Source organism: Dendroctonus ponderosae, unplaced genomic scaffold (assembly GCF_020466585.1).
Source record: "Dendroctonus ponderosae isolate FM_Combo_2020 unplaced genomic scaffold, Dpon_F_20191213v2 Dpon_F_20191213_4, whole genome shotgun sequence".
NCBI classification, from domain to species: domain Eukaryota; kingdom Metazoa; phylum Arthropoda; class Insecta; order Coleoptera; family Curculionidae; genus Dendroctonus; species Dendroctonus ponderosae.
Window position 1 is genome coordinate 15679151 of NW_026018611.1, and position 23913 is coordinate 15703063.

General features: G+C 35.0%; 2 protein-coding genes across 5 annotated transcripts in view; one reads left to right on the plus strand and one right to left on the minus strand.

Annotated features, from left to right (window-relative positions):
• LOC109541256 overlaps positions 1 to 16929 on the minus strand; it is a 61709-nt gene extending 44780 nt beyond the window's left edge. For 2 of the 3 annotated variants that reach the window (XM_019910059.2, XM_019910058.2), the window contains exons 1-4: positions 14645 to 16928; positions 9618 to 9719; positions 8470 to 8588; positions 8279 to 8406 (exon numbers count right to left, since the gene is read on the minus strand). In XM_019910059.2, coding sequence (XP_019765618.2) covers positions 8279 to 8406; positions 8470 to 8588; positions 9618 to 9719; positions 14645 to 16540 — 2245 coding nt within the window. In that variant the 5' untranslated portion in view covers positions 16541 to 16928. Of the gene's footprint in view, positions 1 to 8278; positions 8407 to 8469; positions 8589 to 9617; positions 9720 to 14644 lie in introns of all 3 variants that reach the window. The other variant, XM_019910057.2, reaches the window with a different exon arrangement.
• Positions 16930 to 17224: 295 nt separating this feature from the next.
• LOC109541257 (CDP-diacylglycerol--inositol 3-phosphatidyltransferase) lies at positions 17225 to 23905 on the plus strand. Of its 2 annotated transcripts, none has more exons than XM_019910060.2 (5): positions 17225 to 17385; positions 17487 to 17607; positions 20735 to 20902; positions 20966 to 21129; positions 22977 to 23905. In XM_019910060.2, exons 1-5 carry the CDS (start codon positions 17334 to 17336, stop codon positions 23132 to 23134), a joined length of 663 nt encoding a protein of 220 aa, XP_019765619.1. In that variant the 5' UTR covers positions 17225 to 17333; the 3' UTR covers positions 23135 to 23905. The 2 variants fall into 2 exon arrangements, with proteins under 2 accessions (XP_019765619.1, XP_019765620.1); XM_019910061.2 differs by lacking the exon at positions 22977 to 23905 and adding an exon at positions 21181 to 21647.
• The last annotated feature ends 8 nt before the right edge of the window (positions 23906 to 23913 follow it).

Here is a 23913-nt window from a genome sequence, read left to right on the forward strand (position 1 = left end):
AAATATTCATAACATTTATGTGAATTTTTATTTGGATTACCTTACAGCCGATAAACCTCAATTGTTGTAAATTAAATTAAAGTAAAAAAAAAACTTTAAAGTTAACTCGCCAGCCATCCCTATTTTAACTTCAACTTTCATTTTTGTGAAAAAAGAAACTGCAAAGAAAGAAGAAAACTGTAGGGTTTCTGGGTGCAATCAGCCAGAAACCCTACATGAACTTATGTGTGTGCAAATAACTCGAAAACGAAGGCATATATGAAAAAACTGCAAGAGATAAAAAAATTCTTAAATTGGACAGCAAATTCAAAAATCTRTTCGGTCGAAGTTAGCCTTCGCGGCATAAAAAGGGGCCATGATACTAGAAAAAATGCACCCTCTAGATGTTCGCAACCAGTTGGATCACCTACGGGCAAAAGGTCTAAACAGTAGCCTACGTTCAAATTTTGAGCAACATATTTCATAAATTGGAGGAGTTAAAATAAAATACCAATATTTTTAACACTGTATCTCGTTAACAATGACCCTGATMAAAAAATTGGATGCCACCTCGACTTGTTTTGAGGTCCTCTACACATACAGGTTGTGAATCACCCTGTATTTTGCCCAGTATCCCTAGCGAGTTCAGCCCAATAAGGCACTTTTCCAAAAATGATCAACAGCTTTCAATACATTTAAAGACGAAACAAACATAGAAAGAAGTTTATGAATACCCAATACATTTTTATGTTCCGGTTATTATTTTTAATAATATAAATGAATGCATTGTTATAGATTAATATGAATAAGTTTATTTCCAATAAAGTATGACTGTGTGACGGAATTCCAAATATAGTCAGTCGTACCAACAAATAAATTCAAATTAAAGCCGCACTACCAGCTTTTGATAATGAAATAAAATTGATATTATAAAAAAAACGGCTAATAGAAAAAAATACAGTCACATTTCTGGGGTCCGTAAAATCCAAAAGCGGATGTCATACAGATCTTTAGTCTGTAATTAAATAAAAAGTTAATGATGGTAGGCCAAAAACGAAAGATTGAATTCTAGGTCTTATATCATAATCTTATATAGTAAAAAGGTCTTCTAATAATGTAGCAATTATTTAAAACTACCTCTTCCGATAAGCTTAGAAAATTTTTTAAATAATCAAGCAAATCTTGGTTTTCTTCGAATCTTTTCGGGGTAAGTTAGTTAAATTAACAATTTTTTAACGTTTTAAAAGTTTTAAATTTTAAAACTTTTTTGCTAAACATCAAAATATACAACTTTGTCCAATTCTAAATTCCAATTCCAAATTCCAATGCTAACAACTCGACTTTGTAAGGGTTAACACCACATTGAAATTTCTAAGGAATCAAATTTTAAAATATTTCAAGTCTGTTAAATTGGTAATATTTATTGCAATTTTCTATYTTTATTTTTTTTTAATTTTCTTTTCTTCTTTCTATTTTTATATAATTTTACTGTCAACGGAAAATGAGGTCTTCGTTTTGGTGGATATTTGATAATTCATACATTTACTTTCACTATGTATATCTTGAATAAACATTGAAATGTTTATTCAGTGTTATTTTACATATTAATAAGCAAAGTTTCTCGATCACATTGAATGTTTTACATTTTTCTCTTCTTAAAGAGAGCTGTTTGACAATCTGCTCTTGCTCTTTATACGCCCAAAAGAACCTCACAACGGCATAATATTGACTACAGATATTTTGAAAAGCAACAGGTTGGTACTGATACGTTCAATCGTTTATTTGTGGATAACTGCTGAGTTTAGGTATACAGGGTGATTCAAAATTGGCGTCATTCCTCTGGAGGTTGTCTGGGGGTGTTTTATGAGTACAGGAAAAATAGGGAAAACAATTGTTATTAAAAACTGAGATATTTGCAAAAAACTAGATCAGAAGGATAGCAACAATGTATTTCAAGGTAAACTGCCTAATTAACATTATGTAAATACGTGTTACTTCTTCATTATTACCAACTGTAGTTACCATGGGTGTAAACACAAAACAAAGAAAGTAACAATAAAATACGTGCTGTTAAAGGTTATGTATCAATCATCAACATCGATCAAATAAAATACAATTAGGTTGTTAAATCGTAAGAGATGTTCGAAGTTCTGCCCGTTTAACTCCAAACATGTTTGTGTCCCAATCACTTTATCGTGCACTCTTGGCATCAGTCTGGGCTCACAATTTAAGCAGCTTCTCGTATTCGGTTAATTAACTCGTGCTCAATTTGTACCAGTGTTGAGTAAACTAGAGATTTAATGTGTTCTAGAGTCCTGTGTATCTTACATGGCAGGAAATCCCTTCCTCGGGGGAGTTATCAGGACAATGATCCTTCTTCTTCTTCTTGTTCTTTGTAAAGATCTTTTGGGTTGCGTATCTCGTCTGGTCAATGTTCTATCCATTATCTTTTAATAATTCTAATATCTTTTCGGTGGTCTTCCGATGGGTCTTTAACCAGCTGGATTTCCATTCGACACAATCTTGGCTATTCTTTCGGGGTCCATTGACCATCCTACATGGTCCGACGAGCATCTTCTACGCTTTCGTCCCCATCTGATTACATTTTCCACCACACTTTGCAGGTCTCTCTTATTGTTACGCTCCTCACTCTATCCCGTAGTCTCTTTCCCGCTATTGACCTTAGAGGCTTCATCTCTGCCGTTCCTAACATACATTTTGTTTTGTTTGTGTCTGCTCGGGTCTCGATCTCATAAGTGAGTATTGAGTCTTATGCATGTTTTGTATATTCGAATTTTACTGTCGATGTTCATATGTTTGGTGGTTCCGTATGACGTCTCTTAAACAACGTGATGTTAACGAGGCTTTGTTGATCGGGGATTTTAGATCTTTAATTGGTTCGTTGCGGCTAGAAATATTCGATCCACGTTATCTAATAGCTTGACAATTTCATTGTTTAAAACCGGCTTACATCTCATTGATTCCCTGGCAAATGTCATACATTTCGTTTTGGGAATTGATATTTGCATATTAAATTGTGTGCTGACCTGATTGAATCTGTGAAGTCTTTGCAGATTGTCCTCCGTTTGTGCCAATATTGCCGCGTCATCAGCATTGGAAACTTTGCTAATGGGTTCTCTGTTGATCCAATACCCCATTCTTAAGCCCCTGGCCTCTTCAATGATCTCGTCTATAATCAGGTTAAATAGAAACGGGTTTAAGCTACCCCCTTGTCTTATACCCAGTGATATCGGTTGAGATCTGCTGAGCTGATCTTTTAATTCGGGTCGAATTGATTGTGTTTAGACAGCATACTGTTTTTATAATTCTTTTCAGGGTTAATTTTTTCTTCAAGATGTTGATAATGTAGTCCAGTCGGGCACGGTCAAATCGATAAACCATGCAACAGTGGGGGTGTCGCATTCTACTGCTTTTTCTTTAATTTCGATCTATCGTTCAAGGTTATCTTTAATAAAGCCGGTGCATAATTTTATGGTGGAGCATAGAAGAGTTATACCCCTGTAGCTCTCTAAATTACTTTTTGTCCCTTTTTGAAGATGGGTATGGTGAAGCTTTTATGCCAATCGTCGGGGATTGTTTGTGACCTTAATATGTCATTAAAGAGTTGCATTAGTTTTTTTGTGAGTTCACTACCACCACACTTTAGAAGTTCATTGTTCGTTGGGTCATTGTCCACACCCGGTGCTTTTTTATTTTTAGACTTTTTTGTCTTGGTTTTTTTCTTCTTCCGTGAATGATATTGGGACCTCCTCTTAAATAATAAATTAAAATAAAGGTCATTAAAATATATCTCCCAGTTGTGCAGTGACACACTTTTAGTTTGAATTAAATTGTTCACAGGCTTTTTTCGACTTTTGTCCGGTACCTGCAAAAATGTCAGTTGTTGTGCAATGCTCCTCGTTTTCCTGGAATTGTTTGCTGCAATTATCTCCAACACCCGTTCCTTTAAGTCTGGAACCCGAGCATCTCAAGATCGTCTATCTGCTTCAATTCTTGGAGCCAATCGTCCAGTGTCTCTAGCCCTTTGCTAGTGCAAGTTCTTACAGCTTCTGCTATGTTACTGTGGCATTTCCCCAAAACTTCATATCAGCAAATTCGATATTGGTCTATGTACATTGTATATGTGCATGTGTTAAGTATTCCAATAAGCTACCAATCGAAGATGGGACTATAAAACGTAATAACAAAGTTGAAATTCGATCTTCAAGTGATAATATCTTCTATACATTTTCGGAAACGTTTTTTTCAATATTTCTCTCGTACTGTCTAAGTGAGCCCCTACAGCTCCTTAAAAGGAATGACGCCTATTTTGAATCACCTATATCATGGGTACATCACTGTATAACATGAGAAAAGAACCAACATTGACAATTACATGCTGAATTGCAATATACAATATGTTTCTTCTATTAAATTGAACAATAAAAGTTGTGAATGGTAGCTTATTAAAGATAAACCTGTACAAGTTAATTATCCATCAAAAAATCAATGGGTAAAATCCGAAAAGTTACGTCGACGAGCCCGAGTGCAAAAAATAAGCCCCTTAATTCTAAATAAATATTTTTCAACACACGCGTGCTCATACATCGAAGCCTGAATTCCCATCAGTGAAAACTGAGCTGAGCTTCGAAATTGAAATTTTTAATACTTGAGAAAAATTTGAATAATTTTATTTCTCAAAAGCTCAATCAATAATCAGTCCAAAATCTAAGAAATTCGTTTTTTAAAAAGTCTCCACGCTCGGCTAAGCATAAAATTGGTGTCAATAATTTGCATTTTCCATCATTACACAATCGTTTTATCTAAGTAACGAGATTAAAACATTTGATTCAACAAACAATTGTCAAATAAAAATTCAGTTTTAATTGATATTCAATATTACGCTACTATATTAATTCAGTCAATACAAGGCTAATTTCAGCTTTGTTTATCGCATTATTTGTTATTTTTTATAAATATTTTTTTGTTTTTTTTTCTTCCTTTAGAAGAATTTCAACATTACCAGCTTATAAATCGATCAGTTTGCACAATTTCTAAACGTCAAATATGTACGAACTGCACAATAGTCACCTGTCAATTTATCTTAAATGTGTAATTTAAAAACTGTAAATATCTTGCAATTTAAGATAAAAAAGAATAATTCCATTGTAAACATGTTGGTATTATTTATATTTCCTTGTTAATTTTTAAAACTTAACGATTTATTCCTGTATACTAGTGAAGCTGGGTTTATAGTAATATGTATTGAACATAAGGAAAAAATCTGACTGGATAAACTGATTTGGAGTTGACGTAAGACGTAACAGTTAATGCTAGGTTATTTAATCCTAACCTCAGAAAAATTTTCGTTGATAAAATGAATTCAGACGATAAAATTATTGTTGCTGAAAAAAACCAACGTGAAACAAGTAAAATATTCAAAGCAACCACGAGAATGTTTAGTACAGGGTGTCCCACCGGGAACCTCCGCGATCGATATCTGGCAAACTATGATTGGGAGATATTTGAAAATTGAACAGTGTGCCGAAGTCATTAGCGGCGAGCGATCTAAAATATTTTCCTGATGGCCACACTTCCGGTTATACCGGAGGTAAGTATCAACTTGGTTATTTTTAATAAAACACCCTATATGTTATTCCATTTTTAATTCTACTGTAAATTCTAAATATATTTCATCTATAATATCTTATACCTAAGTCTAACCGTTATTAATATATTTGAAATTTTATGTAAAAAAATTACAGTTGCAGCCACTCGAATAATTATTCATTTTTCCTATAAGGCAATTTGTGCTACTTAATTTGAGTCGCATTTATTGTTGAAAAGGACTTATTTTAATGGAATTTCGACAACAAATTGAAAACATTTAATATGAAATGTTAAAAAAATAAGTTTCAAAATACAGTTGAGAAAACCGCCCAAAATCAATTTTTTCAAATGGAAACTCTTATTTTTGATAATTTTGTCTTATTCAGTATTAAAAAGAAGTGTAAGTTTGTCGATTCCAATAGTGTTTAGTTTTAGAAATATTTCCAATTTAATGTTTTCATACGGCTATTTTGCCTCATCTTATTTTAAATCCTATCACTCTTAGTTGTCATGACGAAAGTGGCCATTTTTAATACAATCAAATGCCAAAGGAATGCTGACAGCTGTCAGTTACCTTCTGAAAATAATTAATAATCATGCCGGGACGCTTAAATTATACAAACGAAGATTGTTTAAACTTATTTATTATTGATGGAGAATCTGATAAAGTTATATGAAGAACCGTTCATGTATTATTAATTATTATTATATCAAGAACAAAAACCAAGTTTGTTTTTCAAATCTAGGGGTCGCTAATTTTTCTGGTTGCCCTTATAACTTGAACATGCAGTTATTTAGACGTATTTAAAATTCTTGAAATTTTCAATAATGTATTTAACAGAACAGCATGAAGGTTTCTGTTTTTGTGGATACCGAATGGCAAATGTCTCACATGTTCATGATACAGCTTTATTACATTCTTCATAAATAATGAAAGTTAATAATAATCTTCTTTTGTATAATTTAAGTATGGGCATGATTATTAATTATTTTCAAAAGGTAACTGAAAGCTGTCAGCATTCTTTTGGCATTTGATTGTGTTAAGAATGGCCACTTTCGTCATGGCAACTAAGAGTGACAGGATTTAAAATAAGATAGGCAAAATAGCCATATGAAAACATTAAATTGGCAATATTTCGAAAACTAAACACTTTTGGAATAGACAACTTGATACAAACTTACACTTATTTTTAATACTGAATAAGACAAAATTATCAAAAATGAGGTTTCCATTTGAAGAAAATGAATTTGGGCGGTTTTCTCAACTGTATTTTGAAACTTATTCTTTTAACACTTTGTATTAATAGTTTTCAAAATGTGTTCTAGTGGCTGCAACTCACGTCATTTTTTACGTAAAGGTCCAAAAAAATAAAAAACTATAGGATGTTATACATGAAATATCATTAGAATTTGAAGAAGAAATAAGAAATGTAATAATATATAGGGTGTTCCATTTAAAATAAGCAAGTTGATCCTTACTTCCGGTATAACCGGAAGTGTGGCCATCTTGAAAACATTTTATATCGCTTGCCCCCAGTGACTTCGGCGCACTGTTCAATTTGCAAATTTCTCCTAATTATAGTTTGCCTGACATCGATCGCGGCGGTTCCCGGTGGGACACCCTGTATATAATAGTTATCTGCAGAAATCAAACCATAAACCAACAATCCATTTAAAGCGCGTGTCCCATGCATCCGTTTATACGATGATATGAAGATACAAAAGTGTTTCTATTGGTTGGAGATCTGTCAGATCTCCAACCAATAGAAAAAAATTCGTACCATCGTATAAAGGCCGGGACACATCTATCCGATCCGACACCGATCCGACTCCGATCAGAGAACCTGCCGTCGATGACCAAATAATCGGATCGGTGAGTGATCGGAAAGGGAAAGCCACACATGTCATACACGTTTCAGTTTCCGTTCCGATTTTTGGACGAGTGCAAATCACAGATTATCAAACTATTCCTAAGACTAAGTCCAAATGTATTATTGGCTTTACCGTTTTTCATATAGACACTCGGATGGTTTACTTTGAATATCGAAAACGGGAAGCCGAACTAGATATAAGACTTTTGTTTTATGATTTTAGGCTCTTAGGAAACTATAGCTTGCCGAATTAAGCCAAACTAACATGATATTTAAAAATGTTTTAACGTGACAAAAAGACTAGTAGCAAACTAATTGTGCGATTATATAAAATATAATAATCAGATTAATAGGGATTTGTTTTCCACTTGTATTTCCGGTCCATATGTTAGTTATTAACAATTTATTGCCAAAAACGCGATTTTTGTCTTTTTGTTTATAATATTATATAATAATGGAGTAATCGGAATGCCCAACGAGATGATTTGTATAGAATACAAATTTCTACAAAATGAGGGGTTGAATTAAAACATTAAAACCTGAAGTAGTAAATAAATTTCCATGAAAAGTTTACAATGTACAATTTAGTAGTTATTTTTTCAATATTCCTTGCCAGAGTCCTTACATACAGTTGCTGTGTAAACAGTAATATAAATTAATACTTGCGACGAATCAAGTGCATTATTAATAATTGAGTTGAATCATGAAGACTTAGTTACTTGACATGTGAATTCAGATATTTATGACAACATTTGTCATTTAGCTAGTGACATGGGAGACTGAATACAAACTAGCTTTACTAGAACAAAGAAACTTACCTCCTCCTTTGGTTCTGGCGCTCACTGAATCCTCTGGATTATTGCCGGTCCCAGACTTGGAGCCAGGTCGCTCAAAGTTTTCTTTATTGGATAGATTATCTAAAGACCCTCCGTGACTATTGACGTGGCTGAAACGATTATTTCGGTAATTTTTAACACGAATTGAAGATAACCAACAAATAAAAAAGTACCTATTCGTCGCTTTCCTCTTCTCCAGCGCCTTTAAGTTGTGGTGGCGCACTATTTTGGGGCCACTAGCAGCAGCTGCTCTACGGTCCAGTTCGTCTCTTTCAGCAATTTGAAGCAACTCCTGGTTAAAGAGTTAAATATTAAGCTTAATTTTTCATTGCCACTTATGCTGAGTTTATACACCAATAGTAATAAATATCACAGAACACTTGTCTTCCATGCATCTTCAACTGCATCGATGGCGACACAATTACAAAACGGAAGACGAAGCTTGGTTGCATAATAAAATGTGTGGCGCTCACACTAATTAAAACATTGTCTCAAATTCAAAGGATAGCAAACATTTTTCATTTAAATGGAATGCCGTACTTTTTATTGGATATTCAAGCTATTCGTAAAATTCTAGGCCTATTCGATATAAATCTTCTATATTGATCTACAACTGGTTTTGTGTTAATAATTATAACTTTGGCCACCTCGTTTCTGTATCTAATTTGAAATTTAGAACAAAATTAGTCTTAAATTCAAGTGGCGGACCAAACTCAATTTTTCTTTAATGGAATTCCCGCATATTTAAATGGTTATTAACTCAAAAACAGTTGAAGATAAATTAGAAAATTTGTATCCAAGAAGCCTTGAATTTTGCCTATAGTTCGAATATGCAATTAAATTGCGCCATTCCATTTAACAAAATGTAAGTTTGTTCCGCCCCTTGGGTTTAAGACACTCTGTATCAATTGATATTATCTTAGAATAAATTAGTCGTTAATTTCTAAAACTTTTGTAATTCATATTCTTCTCTAAATTTCAAAAACGTGGTGGCTAAAATTCGATCAATATTGGTTGAATTTGAGCCACCACTGAAAAAACACTTGAAGATCAATATAGAAGATTCATATCAAGTAGGCCTAGAATTTTGGGTATAATTCGAATTAGGCCTGGGTAACACTGTGTCTTAAGACACTTGTGCGTTGATGCTGCTCTGTGTCCATGTGTCGCGACACCTGGCCTCTTACTTTTCGGCACTTTGACCAACACTTGACATTTAATATCATTCAAGATGGCAGACTTCGTGAAGGCCACGCGCAGTTATCATATAGTTTCTGTAAACGTATGAGGGAACACCCTGTACATATGCCGTAATACTCACATTAAAGAGTTCACTCTTTCCTTGCCTATCGCTGGGATTCTTATAAGACATAGCTTCATCCAGCAAGCTCTTCAGCTCCTTATCGTTCAGATGTGTGACAATCTACAAAAAAGAAAAAACGCTCATAAAACCAAACTCGGAAATATACAGCAGCATAATTATTTGAATTTTTAAATAATTTTTGTTAAAGTGATCTGATTATGCCACGAACGAATTGCAAAAATTACATAATTGAACAACAGATGAATATTTAAAATTACTCATTAGCAGCTCCCATAAAGATAGCAAAGCAGTTCGATGGCACAGTTGAAGAAATTTGAATGAATTCTTCCTAATATGTATATATTTTATTCGCTTGCAGAAACTGCAACAAAAAAAACCCACATCTCAATTTTAATAGCACAAATGTAGTTTCTGTAAGTGACATATTACCGGCCTTAGTGTGAAATATTACAGCAAACGTTAGAAAATAAAGAGATAAGTATTAAAACTGTCGCAAAATGACGGCATTATAATTAAAAACGCCTTGAAACATCCAGAGAGAAAACAATTCACACCAGAATAACAATATGTGTGCAAATAGTAAAAAACGTTGCCAATAGATGCGGTGACTAGATTTGGTAGACGATATAATTATTTTGCATGAACGCAAAGCATATTTCCGAAAATTCAAAAATGTTCCCAAATGGATAGTTTCCAACTTTCTGCTGGAATAGAGGCAGGCACATGAAATAACAAACAGCAACTCTGTATAGCTACATAATTAGTTTATTTAAATGGAACCTAAAACTTATTAAATAATAATATTTATAAACTTCAGAACTTTTAAAGTCCAAACACAGGGAATCTAAACTTGTATTATAGTGTGTATAAATCCGGGTTGTGGTTTAATTTTTTTAATAACCCTTGAATAAAATATGACGTTGCGCGTTCGACTGTTACGTCATCATCAGGGCCGTCGTCAAGTTATAAGCAAACTCCAAGTGTGCCGCACAACGCATACCAAACAGCGGTCGGGCGGTCAGAAAACACAAAAAAACACGAGACGGGAACGGACCAACAGCTCACACCAGTTATAAAATTTAAAACAATAACATTTTTTTTAGATCCTCCAAGGTCCAAAAAGTTAAAAATTTAAAACGTTAAAATAACATAAATCAAAATAAAAATCCTGGACCGCTCGAAATGATAGTCAGACGACCAGTCCAAGACTTTTAAAGTGCTTAGGCCCAGTTCCACCATCTCCGATTAAAATGTTAATCATTTATTAAAACTATTTAATCAACACTTTGCGTTCTACCATAACTTTAACCAAGATTATGGACACTTAAGCAGTGGTTAACTTAATCGCCTAAAATGGCTGGTTATTGACGATAATCACGATTAGTGTAGTATTATAACCTCAAACAATTTTAAGTAAACACATGTTGCATTTGTTTTATGGCGATGTTTTATCACGGTCTGATGAGGATAGTGACATTCAGGTTGTTAGAAGACCCAGAATATTTAATCCGCCAGTCAATTATTTTGAAATCATAGACACCTTGAGTTTTTTACGCTATTTCGCTTATCGAAAAACACTGTCTAAACATTACTGCTGGAAATAGAAATAGACCTGCAACATACTACAGAAAGTTATGATAAATGAATAATAGTAAAATTGCCACATGTTCATTAAATGGATTTTTTAGAAACAACACTATTCAACCCATGACACAACTTTTATTTGTGTTGAGGTATTATGCAACTGGATCGCATCTTATTGCTGCTGGATACTTTTTTGGAGTAAGCAAAACTAGTCTGAATCGAATTGTACATCGAGTAACTGCTACAATAGCCACATTAGCTCGACATGACATTAAACTTCCATCTACAAAAAGGGAAATAAGTGCAGCACAAGTAATTTTTTATGCAYTAGCTCGTTTTCCCAAACTTATTTCAGTGTTGGATTGTACTCATATTAAAGTACAATCCTTTGGGGGAGACAACGCAGAAGTATTTCGTAATAGAAAGGGATATTTCTCTATCAATGTCTATCAAGCGACATGTGATTACTATTTTGAGGGAAAATTATTTCAGTTGATCTGTCAGTTGTTTGAACCAATCAAAACCGTCGATTCAAATACGATCTTACCCGATGAGACTGATGATTATCTAACCGGAGTTAAAATGTTTGTTGGGGAACGCATGACAATTTAATCATGATTAAAGTGGTGATTAAAAAATGATTGTGATTAGTTAACCAAGAATTTAATCACTCTTGGTGGAACCGGGCCTTAGCATAACTTGATATTTTTTTCATAGATACGATAAGGACTTATTTTGTTTTTGCAGTTTGTGCATGTTCATGTTAATAGTTTTAACACCCATCAACCCTTCATCATACAGAAGACATACTTATTTACACACCCAACAACAAGAATATTATCTTTAAACAGGTTGAAGCTCAAACAACACAAACATTACTGTTGCTTGAGATCGATGAAATGAACCCTTTTCCAGAAAGCTGTGACCTATGGAACGAACAAATTAAATGTGTGTACTGCAATCAACCTCACAAGGCCACAGACAAGCAGTGTCGGAATATGCATGGGAGAAAAATATCAATACCTTATTGATATAGTTACTCACGATATATGCTATGCAAAATATGCCAAAAAGGTATGGACTACACTGAACTTCGAGCTTTGCAGGACGACGATAGATATTGTTTAAATACATTGGTCAATATGACACAGATAACCTAGGAATCTCAGCATCCCAGAGCAAACTTTAACTAGATTATCAGAAAAGCCCTCTAACATTGAGGGCAGAGTACTTTCAAGCACTTAATGGGGCGAAAAAAACAAAATCTGCTAACCCTTGTTCAGCTCATCAATTATGTTAATTTTCTTGTCCAAATCGGACTAAAATCTGGTTCACACGGTGAAATTAATGTCGTGACATTTAATGCCGTGACAGCAACCAGTGTCGCGGTGTGGCATATGAAACCATTTTGATATAAGACACTAATGTCACGAAACTGTGACATTCAACTGTTCAGATAATGACATTGTTGCGGCATTCACGTCCCGACATTAATGTCACCTTGTTAACGGGCTTTAAATCATCATATMGTCTACCTCCCCACTATGCTCAGGATGAAGAAGTTCATGCTGAAATCACCCTTACATCTTTAATAAGRAAAAGCWCTTGCGCACATGGAATAATTTAAAACGCTCCGAAAAGAAGATACTCAGCCTACTTCATCACAATATAAATGACAACATAAATGACAGTATGCTTACTAAGACGAAATCTCATTCTAAACTCMTCATCATTSCACCTTGCCAAATGACCTGKGCGTATTCTAAAGTGCCTTAGCACTATAATGAAAAAAATATAGTCTTCATCCGAAAAATCCGACGTAATAGGACATGGCTGAATTAAAGGAGTTCAAAATACTTTTGATGAAGAACTTAAGTTGTGGTATGTGGAAGGTCTGGCTCTGTATAAATCAAGCAAGAACTTAATCATCAAGCAAGATCGAATGACTTACACCGGAAGAAACTTAGATCTTGGATTGATATTGAATCAAAGCCTAACATGAAAAAATCAGATGAGCAATATTTAGTTGTGCCAGATGCAAAAAACTTTAAATCTGTTTTAAATAGTTTTACGCAACTCTGAAAAGTAAAACTGATTTTCCAAGCGGGAGCGATGGGAGTTTTTCAACCACATGTGAGTGCTTCTTAATTAAGGAATAAATTAATATACTTAGTAACTATGCTGCGTAAAATGTATCAGCAACTAGTGGCTATAAGATTGACAAATTGTGAGATATTGACGAATAAAAAATGTTCTTATATTCGTACTCAGTAAATATGTATTATGTTATTAAGGAACAAATACACAAAGCCGCATTGTCGCTACAAACTAAATTACTCAATTATACAAAGTAGGTACCTAAGTACTTTAAAAGTTATTTAATAAAACCAGATTTTTAGCTGCGTTTTTAAGAGGCATATGTCTTGATAGAGATTGTTTGTAGATGTTTTCAAACAAAATTTCAAGAAAAGAAGGAAGCAATAATAAACTTAATACAAGTTTGCATCCCCTTTGATTGAAAATTTCAAGCATTTAAAGAATCGCTTATAGAAAGAAAGCACTGATGGAATGATTCTTTGATTTCTCCGATTAGTCATGGTCCTGATTGCAAGTATTTAGGCCATAATGAGCCATAATTTAGCTGTAATAAAATATAAACTCACAATTTAGGTGGAGTTAATAGTGTTTTCAGCGGATAGGTGAAGAAGAAAGCGTAGGACCTTTCTAAAACTTCAAAAGTTAACGACGCAAAATTAATAAGATTGTTTAAAAGCTCTAAAATATTCAACTTTTGACATTTTTGTAATTCCAGGAGACATTATGAATGATCTCTTTTAGGCTGAAAAACAACTATACAGATGTTGCCTAATTTCACACTGAAGATGCTATCGAATATCCTCCTGATCATCTCTCGATCAACATTAAAAAAAACCTATAAAACCGTTAAATTTTTAGTCTCACATTGGCCAAATGCTGACAAATAATGTTTGCTATTTGACCTTTTAAACTTTTTTGAATAATAAAATATCCAAAAACCGTATTTTTGTTTGAAATGTTAGTGTTTTTAGTAAGTATATTTCAGAAACTCCAAAAATCATCGATTTTGAACAATTTAAGGATTATCAGACTATGAAGGCTTTCACGGCCGGTTAAATCACATTTAGGAATGTTTAGACCCCCATTAGGAATGTTTAGACTCCCGTAGATCACGGCTTCAAAGCCCGGAAAACATTCCTAAATGTAATTTAAGGATTTGTACAAAACACAATACAATTTTTATGCCGATACATACTTTCAATAATCATAACTAAGTTTTTATTTTAGAAAACTAAGTTTGTAGGTATTGATTTTCCAAATTTGGTACTTAAATTGAATTTGTGGTATTTCTGAATACCACTTCGATTGAATTCAATTGGAACTAAGCTGAAATTCCTACTTACTATCTCCTTTTCTTCCCGGCAGTCACCATAATTCAAACCATACTTTTGTTTAGCACGTTCAGACTGCTCTTTAATAGTTTGCGTATTATCGGCAACATCTTGGTATCCAGCTGCCGCATCTTGGGCCTCGTTCTCACAACTAACTGCAGAGTCCCCAAACTGTTCAGCACCATCGTGTAGCTCGGAATCTTGTAACTGATCTATAACATTCTGCCGTTTGTCATCCAAATATTCAAAATTGGTTGCAAAAGTCTGTCGGTTGGCTGTCAACGATTTCTCTTCAGAAGCCGTTATTTTATCTTCCTGATATATGTCTATAACATCATGATCTATATCTTTAAAAGAGAGATAGCCTTCCGATTGTTGAGGTATTACTTCAACAGCATGACACTGGTCTGTAAAATTCTTAGATTGGTTTTCAGAAGGTGAGGAGCAATTCCAAAACTGTGGTTGTCGTCCTTTGGTTGCTTGCCATTCGTCTACCGATTGTTCAAACTCACCCTTCGCATCCTGAGATGTGCCTTTAGAATCATTAGACTTATTTTGAGCATCCTGAACTTGACCTGTACAGTTTCTTAGAGTCCCGAAAGAATGTTGAAACTTCACTTTAGAACCCACGGACTGCATGTTACAATCTTGGTGCCGGTTTTCAGAATCTTCGAGTTTGATCAATGGCTCTAGAGATTCACTTGCAGAGCTTTGGGGCTGGTTTGTATCATAGAGAAATTTACCTATGGGATCTTGTGGGTCGTTTTGAGAAGATTGAAATTTTGAATCAGAACTCGGGTATTGATCCCGAAGATCGGATTCTTCAAGCTTGGGCATAACATCATAAGATCCACCATCTAAATCTTTAACGTCGAGTTTTGACTGATGAGGTCTATCTGTGCAACTCTGAGGAATTTCAAAATTTTGTGACTTGACTTTAGAACCAATACAACGTAAATTATAATCCTGCGGTTCATCTTCAGATTTTCCGACTTCTGTAACTCTCCGTATATTAAAGACCGGTTGGTCTTGCACACACTGAGATTCGCTAGAAGCTTTCAACTCGTCTTTAACATCCTGTGTTGTGCCGATAGGTGTCTGAGAGTTATCGTCAGCAGCGTGCGACTTGGCCTCACGATCCTGAAACTGGATTTTATCGTCGTACGGTTCAGCTTCAGAATCTTCAAACTGCTCATTCACATCTTGCAAGTCGCCTTCAGAGTCATCTTTAACAATAGAGGTTTTATCTACAGAACTCTGAGAGCACAGATCTTTACACGATTGAACTGTGATTTTAGCACCCTGAGACTGGAACCGATAATCCTGCAAGTCGTCATGGCTGTCTTCGAGTTTGCCCGATCTAAAGTTGTCAGAGCCCAATCCGTCTTGGCCATCTGGATAGGTACCGTCAGATTCTTGGCACTCACCTTTAGCGGCATGAGGCTTGCCTATGGGGTCATAAGAGTTGCATGCAGAATTGTGAAATTTGGCTTCAAAGCACTGCGTTCGAACTTTGTTGTCCTCAGGGTCGGCCTCAGAATCGTCGAATTGATCTTTAGCATCCTGGTATTGATCACTCGCATCCTGAGATTCACCTTCAGAATCTTGGCACTGATCTTTAACACATTGGGTTTTGTCTTTAGGATTGATAGACTTTCCTACAGAATATTGCGACCCTGTTCCGAAGACCTGAAACTGGTCTTTAGTACTTTGAAATTTGCCTTGATCTTGCTGAAAATCTTCTTTAACATTTTGGGGTTTATCTATAGGATTCTGAGACTCGCCTCCAAGCTCTTCAGAAGTATTTTTAACATCATGCGGCTGTTCCTTGGCTTTTTGCGGTTTACCTTTGTTTTGTTGGGTTTGAAGGGTGGTTTTGTTATTATCGGGCAATGGGGCCATGTCCATTAAGCCCAATTACACCAAAATAAACCTTCACTTGAAACGGGAGAACACCTATTTAAAACGTATTTGGGTCATGTTCACTATTATCGGAAATGCACTTCACGTCGAGCGAAATTAGTCCCACGAATGTTTACAGTCTACAATGCCATTATTTTATGCGAAAAATAGAAAAATCATATTTTGCCATCCGCCATCACCTTCAGACAAAACTCCGAAACTGACACAAGACGTGAGGTCTATACGAGGAGAATTAAAGTTTAGTCTAAAATCTAAAATAGAATATCTGCCTTTAGTGCACACAAAGACTATGCATGTAGTAATGTTTCACATGACTCCCAGAAATATAACGCACAATTCAGTTAGCAACTGATTTGGAAAGCATAAATATCTAAATACTTATTTATAAATAAAATTCTCATCTGATTAACTTGCACGCAACCAGTTATTGAAATTTGCTATGTTCAGCTGCTGTGTATGTTGCTTCTCGTTTCACTTAACAGTGAAACTCAAAATTTCACTTAAGAGATTCTATTCAGTAACAGAAAACTGGTAGCCCGAATCCAAAAAGACGTTAATGATCATTCTTTGCAAGTTGTGATATTTGGAAAAGCTGATGAAAAAAATGCAAATGCACACAATCCTTTATACAACTCGGTTTTCTGTGTTAGGAGTTTGGTAATCTGTGGCCAAATGTCTAATGTCATTGAGTGACTTTTATCTGTTTATTAGCTGAAATTCATCAATAAAATTTAAATACAGTTTTAATTAAATTAAAGAAACCCAAAAGGTATAAAAAATGACTGGAGAGACCGAAGAAAACATTTTCTTGTTTGTGCCAAACATTATTGGTATGTTATTAGAAATCATATTCATTCAAATGTGTGATCATACTTAATTTAAGCAATGTTTTTGATAATTTCTCTCCTTGTAATGAGGTTGTTTGTTGCAGGATATGCTAGGATAATACTAGCAGTGATAGCTTTCTATTTCATGCCCACAAACTATATTATAGCGACGGTTTGCTACGTGGTGTCCGCTTTACTTGATGCATTTGATGGTCATGCTGCAAGGTAGCTTTTAGCAATAGTTACACGCTTAGTGAAAGCCTCCCCTCTGATACTAAAACATAGACCTCTGGATAATATGTTTCGGTTTATCTCTGGATAATAGTATGATACCGGTGGGTGTATTCGCTGTATAAGAGGTCTCCTTTAGATTATTAGTCACATATTTAAATCAGTAAATCCTTTCATTTCTGATGCATTCTTTCCTTTGGGGGAAGCAATGAGTAATTTTCAAGAAAACCCGGTTCGCGTGTTCCAAGTTAACAATGTTTATTTATTTATTTAGTCAAACAAAGCCCAACAAAGTAATTAATAGGGCTTATAGCCTAGCCTAACTTATTAACGAACTTATTATCTAAAGGTGTTTTGACAGCAATTGAATAAATGCTGAGATCGCAGACCACTGACACTGTTAAAAATTGAACATATTTTATATATTGGAGAGATGAACAGTAGATTCAAGTTTGCAGTAGGCAGGTTAAAACAGCTATTGGATCTACAAGCGTACCTAGGTACATGAAAATTGAGATTACTTTAAAAGTGAGGGACATATAATTCCACCCTTCACCAGTTTGTATAGAAACATGTATGCACTAATCTACGCTTTTCCAAGGAATCTAAACTAAATCTTGTCAACAGCAGAGCATTGTCCTTTTTTGAGATAGATCCCTCCTTCTTTATATGCAAGATACGTTAAAAACTTTCTTTGAACTCTTTCTAATGCTCCGCTATGCACACCATATATCGGAGACCAAATTAGCGATGCATACTCCAATCTAGTTCTAACAAGAGAGAAAAATAACAGTCCACAGTTTCGATAAACAAGATGTTTTGCTTCTGGTTTATAAATCTCCAAAATGTCTTGGGGCCGCTTTCAAGACTATACTCAATGTTTTTAATATATTGAGCATAAGATGTTTTTATCAGATCGCTGGCTTGCCTTCTAAGTGATTTGAATTTGTTCAGATAAAAAATATTAACACTTCTCTTCCATTTTTTCCATGTGTTCTTTTTGAGTCGAAAAGTTTCAGTGAGAGTTTTATTATACCACAGTAGAAAGTCTTTCTTTTTTCTTGTTTTATGTTTGGACACACAACTGTGAAATATATTTTTGAGAATTCTTTCAAATTTATAACAACATTCATTTCTATTCATACACGTTGATAACTAACTCCAATCAGCAACACTCAACTGTTGGTAAAGCATGTGGAAATTCGCATGTTTAAAGTCATATCCTCTGGACTCATCCGCCTGTTTCGCTGCAAATTTCCTGCCGCCGGCCAACCTAAGTCAAATATCAACATACAGGGTGTTTTTTAGTGCGATAGAGTCCATTATTTCCGATGGTGTTGAACTTTCGAAAAATAGTTTCATATAAAACTTGTCGACGCATCATTCATCATCCATTTAGAAGCTCTTTTTAAAAATTTTCAATATTGGTCAAATAGTATGTTGAATCTTTTATCATCTTCAGCTGAAATGTGATGCTAAATGCCCTGAAAATTTCAGTAAATTTGCGTCAAATCTAGATTTTTCTCAGCTCTCAGATCAGATGAGCGATGTCTTCATAAATTTACCGTCCCGTTTCGAAATATGCGCAGCTTCTACCACAGATCAACTAGCAACTTGAAATTCTGACCACCTTTAGACGAAAAATCATTGTAAAAGTTTTGAAAATGTCAGTGGAATAAAGTAAAATCTGGATTTTTGTCAGTGAAGTGAATAATGGCTTGAAAATGAGTGTCTTCATACACTTACTCTCCCGTTTTTTAGAATTCGCAACTTTTAACCCTGATCAAGGAGCAACTTGAAGTTTTAACGATCTTTAGAATGAATGTGGTTTTGAAAATCCTGAAAATTTCAGTTTAACAGCGCCAAATCTTGATTTTTGCCAGCCAAGTGAATAATGACTTAAAAAATAAGTGTTCATACATTTACCCTCCCGTTTTTTGAAATTCGCAACTTTTAACCCTCATCAAGTAGCAACTTGAAATTTTAACATTTCCAGCATAAATGTGGCTTGAAAAATCCCGAAAATTTCAGATCAAAAATACGTCGGTATGCGGTTTTCTCTATTTTGTTTCATTTTTTATCCTCTTTCTAACTAACAAGAATTTTATATATCATTCCATGTGAAAATTTAAGAAAACGAGAAAGTTTGATACCACGCCCTCTGGCGGCCAAAGAAGCAATCATAAGGGCGAACATTTTGCATGTCAGCTAAAGCAATTAAAGAGCTTTCTAACTAGAGTTTAAATATTGAATTTGGTTACGCCAATACGGAGCTATCAATAACTTTTCGAACCAATATTTGGCCATCCCCCACCACTTTATTGGACTAGCTAGAACAACAAGACACCAACATAAAATAAGCAAAATTGTCTCAATAATAGAATGAAAGTACTTTCAACATACTATATTGTTGTGGTTGATTAGTGACCGTGATGTTAGTAGTCCCCTAAAATGTTGAAATTGTTATTTTATGGGACTACTGACAACATAGGCATGGCTGCAGAGAGCCCTGAGGATGACTTAAATAAAGTCGAAACGTTGGCCCATGAAAAAGTAGTGTTTTATTTTGCCACCATCCGTTAACCGAAAATCCCACTATCGAAGAATTAATTACTGATACTATATTATATTGTATTTAAAAACGGTGTTGCAGTTTCGCTCTCTAGCGGCCATTTTGCGAACTTGAAAGTCATTTAGAGCATTTTCTCGTGGTCTTTTTACTTATATTTTTATTTACTTTAAATCGATAAGACGAGAAGAAGATACGTTTGTGAGATACGGCCGACCACCTCTCTTAGTCGCCCACCCTTTGCCATGATTTGATTGTCTTTATACTTTTTTTTATTATAAATTTTAATATGTAACAATAAGCTGAGAATCTTTTATGTCGCTTTACGGAAGTAATGGTTTTTACAAAGGTCATGTTTTTCTTTACTCGGTTCGGAAAATTACTTTAAAAATAGACTTCAAACTTATTTATACATATTTCTTGTTTATTTGTTAATGATTGTATTGAACGTTGCATTGCACAGATCTGTGTAGGTATTTTGTATATTCTTATTTTTTATTGGTAGAATACAGTTGTCTAAAAATATGTTTAACTAATCCGCTGGTTTTTCAGATACTTTAACCAAGGAACTAAATTCGGAGCCATGTTGGATCAGCTGACTGATAGATGTGGAACTATGGGACTAGTGGCTGTTTTAGCTCATTTATATCCAAAATACATGTTTCCTCTACTGCTCTCAATGTGCATCGATGTTTCATGTCACTGGATTTTCCTCCATACGTAAGAAACGTGGTTCAGTGCGTTAGTAAAAAACATTAACAAAACAACATACGATTTTTATAGGTCTGTTCTTCAAGGCAAGCAGAGCCACAAATTTATTGACATGTCTGAGAACCCAATAATGAATGTGTATTATACAAATAGAACGGTGTTATTTTTTATGTGTGCTGGAAATGAGGCTTTCTACGCATCGCTATATCTCTTGTATTTCACACCAGGACCGATAGGTAAGCATAATATAATGTTAAAATGGTTTGAAGGTGTTCTCAATTTTTCAGTGTTGGAATTATCTCTATCGAAAGTTAACAATACCTGAAATTTGTGTCCGCAAGCATTACAAATACTGTCAAATTCCTATTAAGAAGTCTGTTCAAAATCGCCTTACACAAACTTTGTACGAGCTGCTGAAGAATTTCAATTCAAGCCGGTCTCAAATCGCAAAAGTTTCGCTATCTAGTATACAAATGCGGTATTTTACAGCTGCTACGCGCAGCTGTAAAATAAGGGGACGGGAGACCCTATTTTATTTCTAGCTCGTTTCTAATATATCTGAAGCTAAAATTACATAAAACGTAATATAATATGCCGACAGTGTCGGAAATCATGTAACTGCGTGTGGCCGTCACGAACTTGAAATCCGAAGAACGAGATTGAGAGCCTTTTCACACGGGTCACTTTGCAGCGCTTCTCAGTGGCGCTGCTGAGAAGCTCACGTTAACCTGAAGCAGACTGAAGTGGCTCGTGTGAACGCCAGCATTTGAGTCAATGTATCGCTATCAGTGGCGCGTCTTTTTAAAACGCTTATCGGCGGTAGTCAACCACTGAACGCCACAGAAGCGCTGCTAAATCGGTGGTCCGGCCATGGTCGCGCCCGTTTGAATAGCTCGATGTAAATCAATGTACCTTTAAAACGCGCTGCTCAGCAGCGCCACTGAGAAGCGCTGCAGAGTAGCCCGTGAGAAACGGCTCTAAATGTTAAGTGTTGTTTAAGGTGCCGCGCCGTAAGAGGCGAGGTGTCGGAGCACATGGACACACAAAGCGGCTTCAACGCAAAAGTGTCTAAACCCACAGTGGTGTTACCTAGGCCTACTGGGCCTGGGGTCGCTTTATGTAGATCACAAATCTGTGGCACGAGAGTGGGAGGATAATCGGGCAATAGGAACACATGGGGTTTAAGGTCTCATCGATGCGCAACGAAATGTCCTTCCCCGGCTCTGGTTTAACGCACTAATTTCTTTATTTCTGTTGAAGTTGTCTGGTTGTTTGAAAATCGCATTGGCTTTCCTCGTAACTTTTGAAAAGAAGTCGGCTTTATTTGAAGGGGATTTGATAGCGCTTTGGCGTAAATATCCGCCACATCAGATTCTGTGCCTCCTCTTGTGTTCCATAATCTTGGTCTTGACGCTCCGGTTTGACTGAAACGCATCTGCCTGTAAATCTCTAATACTGCTAGATGATCGTTTTTGTCCTTGACTGATTTAAGCTCTGCTTCATTGTTTTTATCACTTTGAAGACCGTTCTAATGTTCTGCTTTTTTAACATTTATCCGATCCGATCCTGCCCGTGCGTGTGGGTATGTAAGACAGAGAAGCAAAGCCCCCAGTCTCAAAGATTTGAGCCAAACGTTAGGAAGAATTTCCAGTGGCCCACGGCTTATGAGCTCAAAATTATTCATGCGATATTTTGAGCAATCGTGAAAACTTTTATAGGATTAGAAATTTGTTTTCGCGAATTTATCAATCAATATTGGCAAGCTAAATAAGTATATAGGTTTGTGGACAAAACTAACCAATTTGAGATTGAGAGATTTGAAATCACAAAAATTATGAATTGAAAGTTAAGGGAATGGGAAAATACCAGACAGAAAGAGAATTGCTTGTGACTTACATTGAGAAGACTCTATCTTTCAGTTTAATCTACCGGTTTGAAGAATTGAGTGCACCTCCGAGCTACTGTAATACTAATAAATGTATCGGTGTTTTTTTGTAATCAAGTGATTCTCTTGATTAAAGAAAACCGATTCATTTATTTCATCCAGTGTGTACACAAAATGATGTTAAGTTTTTTTTTTCAGTGTTTGGAATATCCCTCTTCAAAATAATTTTGTACTTGACTGCACCCATCATGTTGGTGAAAACATTGATCTCGTTGCTGCATTGTTTGGTGGCTTCTAAGAATCTCTCTATTATTGATGTTAATGAGCGTAAAGATCTTCTTAAGAAGGCAGAGTAATAATTTCCAGGTCTTCCTTATTGTGGCAACTAAATCAGACCAAAAACCATTATTTGTTGTTATTAGTATTTCCTAAACACTTCCTTGCATTTGCAAATAATATAATAAATGTATGTATTTTATTTCAGTTTAACCTTCTTGTTAAGTGCAGTATTTATTAATTTATTGAAAAGGGCGTCCAAAAAATTGTTCGAAAATGGGAAATATCTAAAAACTCGTGAAAAGAATACCACAAGTCCGTATAACATTGTTTCAAATAAATCTCCTCTTTGGAAATATAGGCTTCCAATTGGCTTATTAGCTGCATCATCATATTTACGGGCCTACCTACTTAAGACATAAAGTTCAAGGTATGAACGTTCGAGAATGTTTCACAAGAAACGCTGGAAAACGTTTATACATTTGCCTAATGACGCACGTAAGTACCCTTCAGTCATGTCGATGATGTGCGCTGTTTCCGGAAAAACGTTATTCTATTTACAGCATGTGTGTGCAAACATGTGCCTTGCCAAATGTGTATGTCCGAAGTGGCGATTTGTATGAAAAAACTTAATGCCAACTTGTAGTATCTTTTTCAAGTATTTGTTTTATACCCAGGTGATTTTCCACATTTTTACGGGCACCCTATAGTATAGAGCTAACTATTTTGCCAGAGTAAAATAATGTGAAATACTTAAGTAGAAATATTACAAATATTAGAACCCTCTAGAGTTATACCAAAAATTTAGTATTATGTGATTATTTAACATGAATGTCATAATGTTGAATTGAGGGTGTTT

Excerpts from the sequence above, each read along its gene's own strand:
- LOC109541257 (XM_019910060.2), top strand. The coding sequence starts at position 17,334 with ATGACTGGAGAGACCGAAGAAAACATTTTCTTGTTTGTGCCAAACATT. Across the intron at positions 20,903-20,965 it reads CACTGGATTTTCCTCCATAC|GTCTGTTCTTCAAGGCAAGC; the intron begins GTAAGAAACGTG and ends CGATTTTTATAG. Across the intron at positions 21,130-22,976 it reads TTTCACACCAGGACCGATAG|TGTTTGGAATATCCCTCTTC; the intron begins GTAAGCATAATA and ends TTTTTTTTTCAG.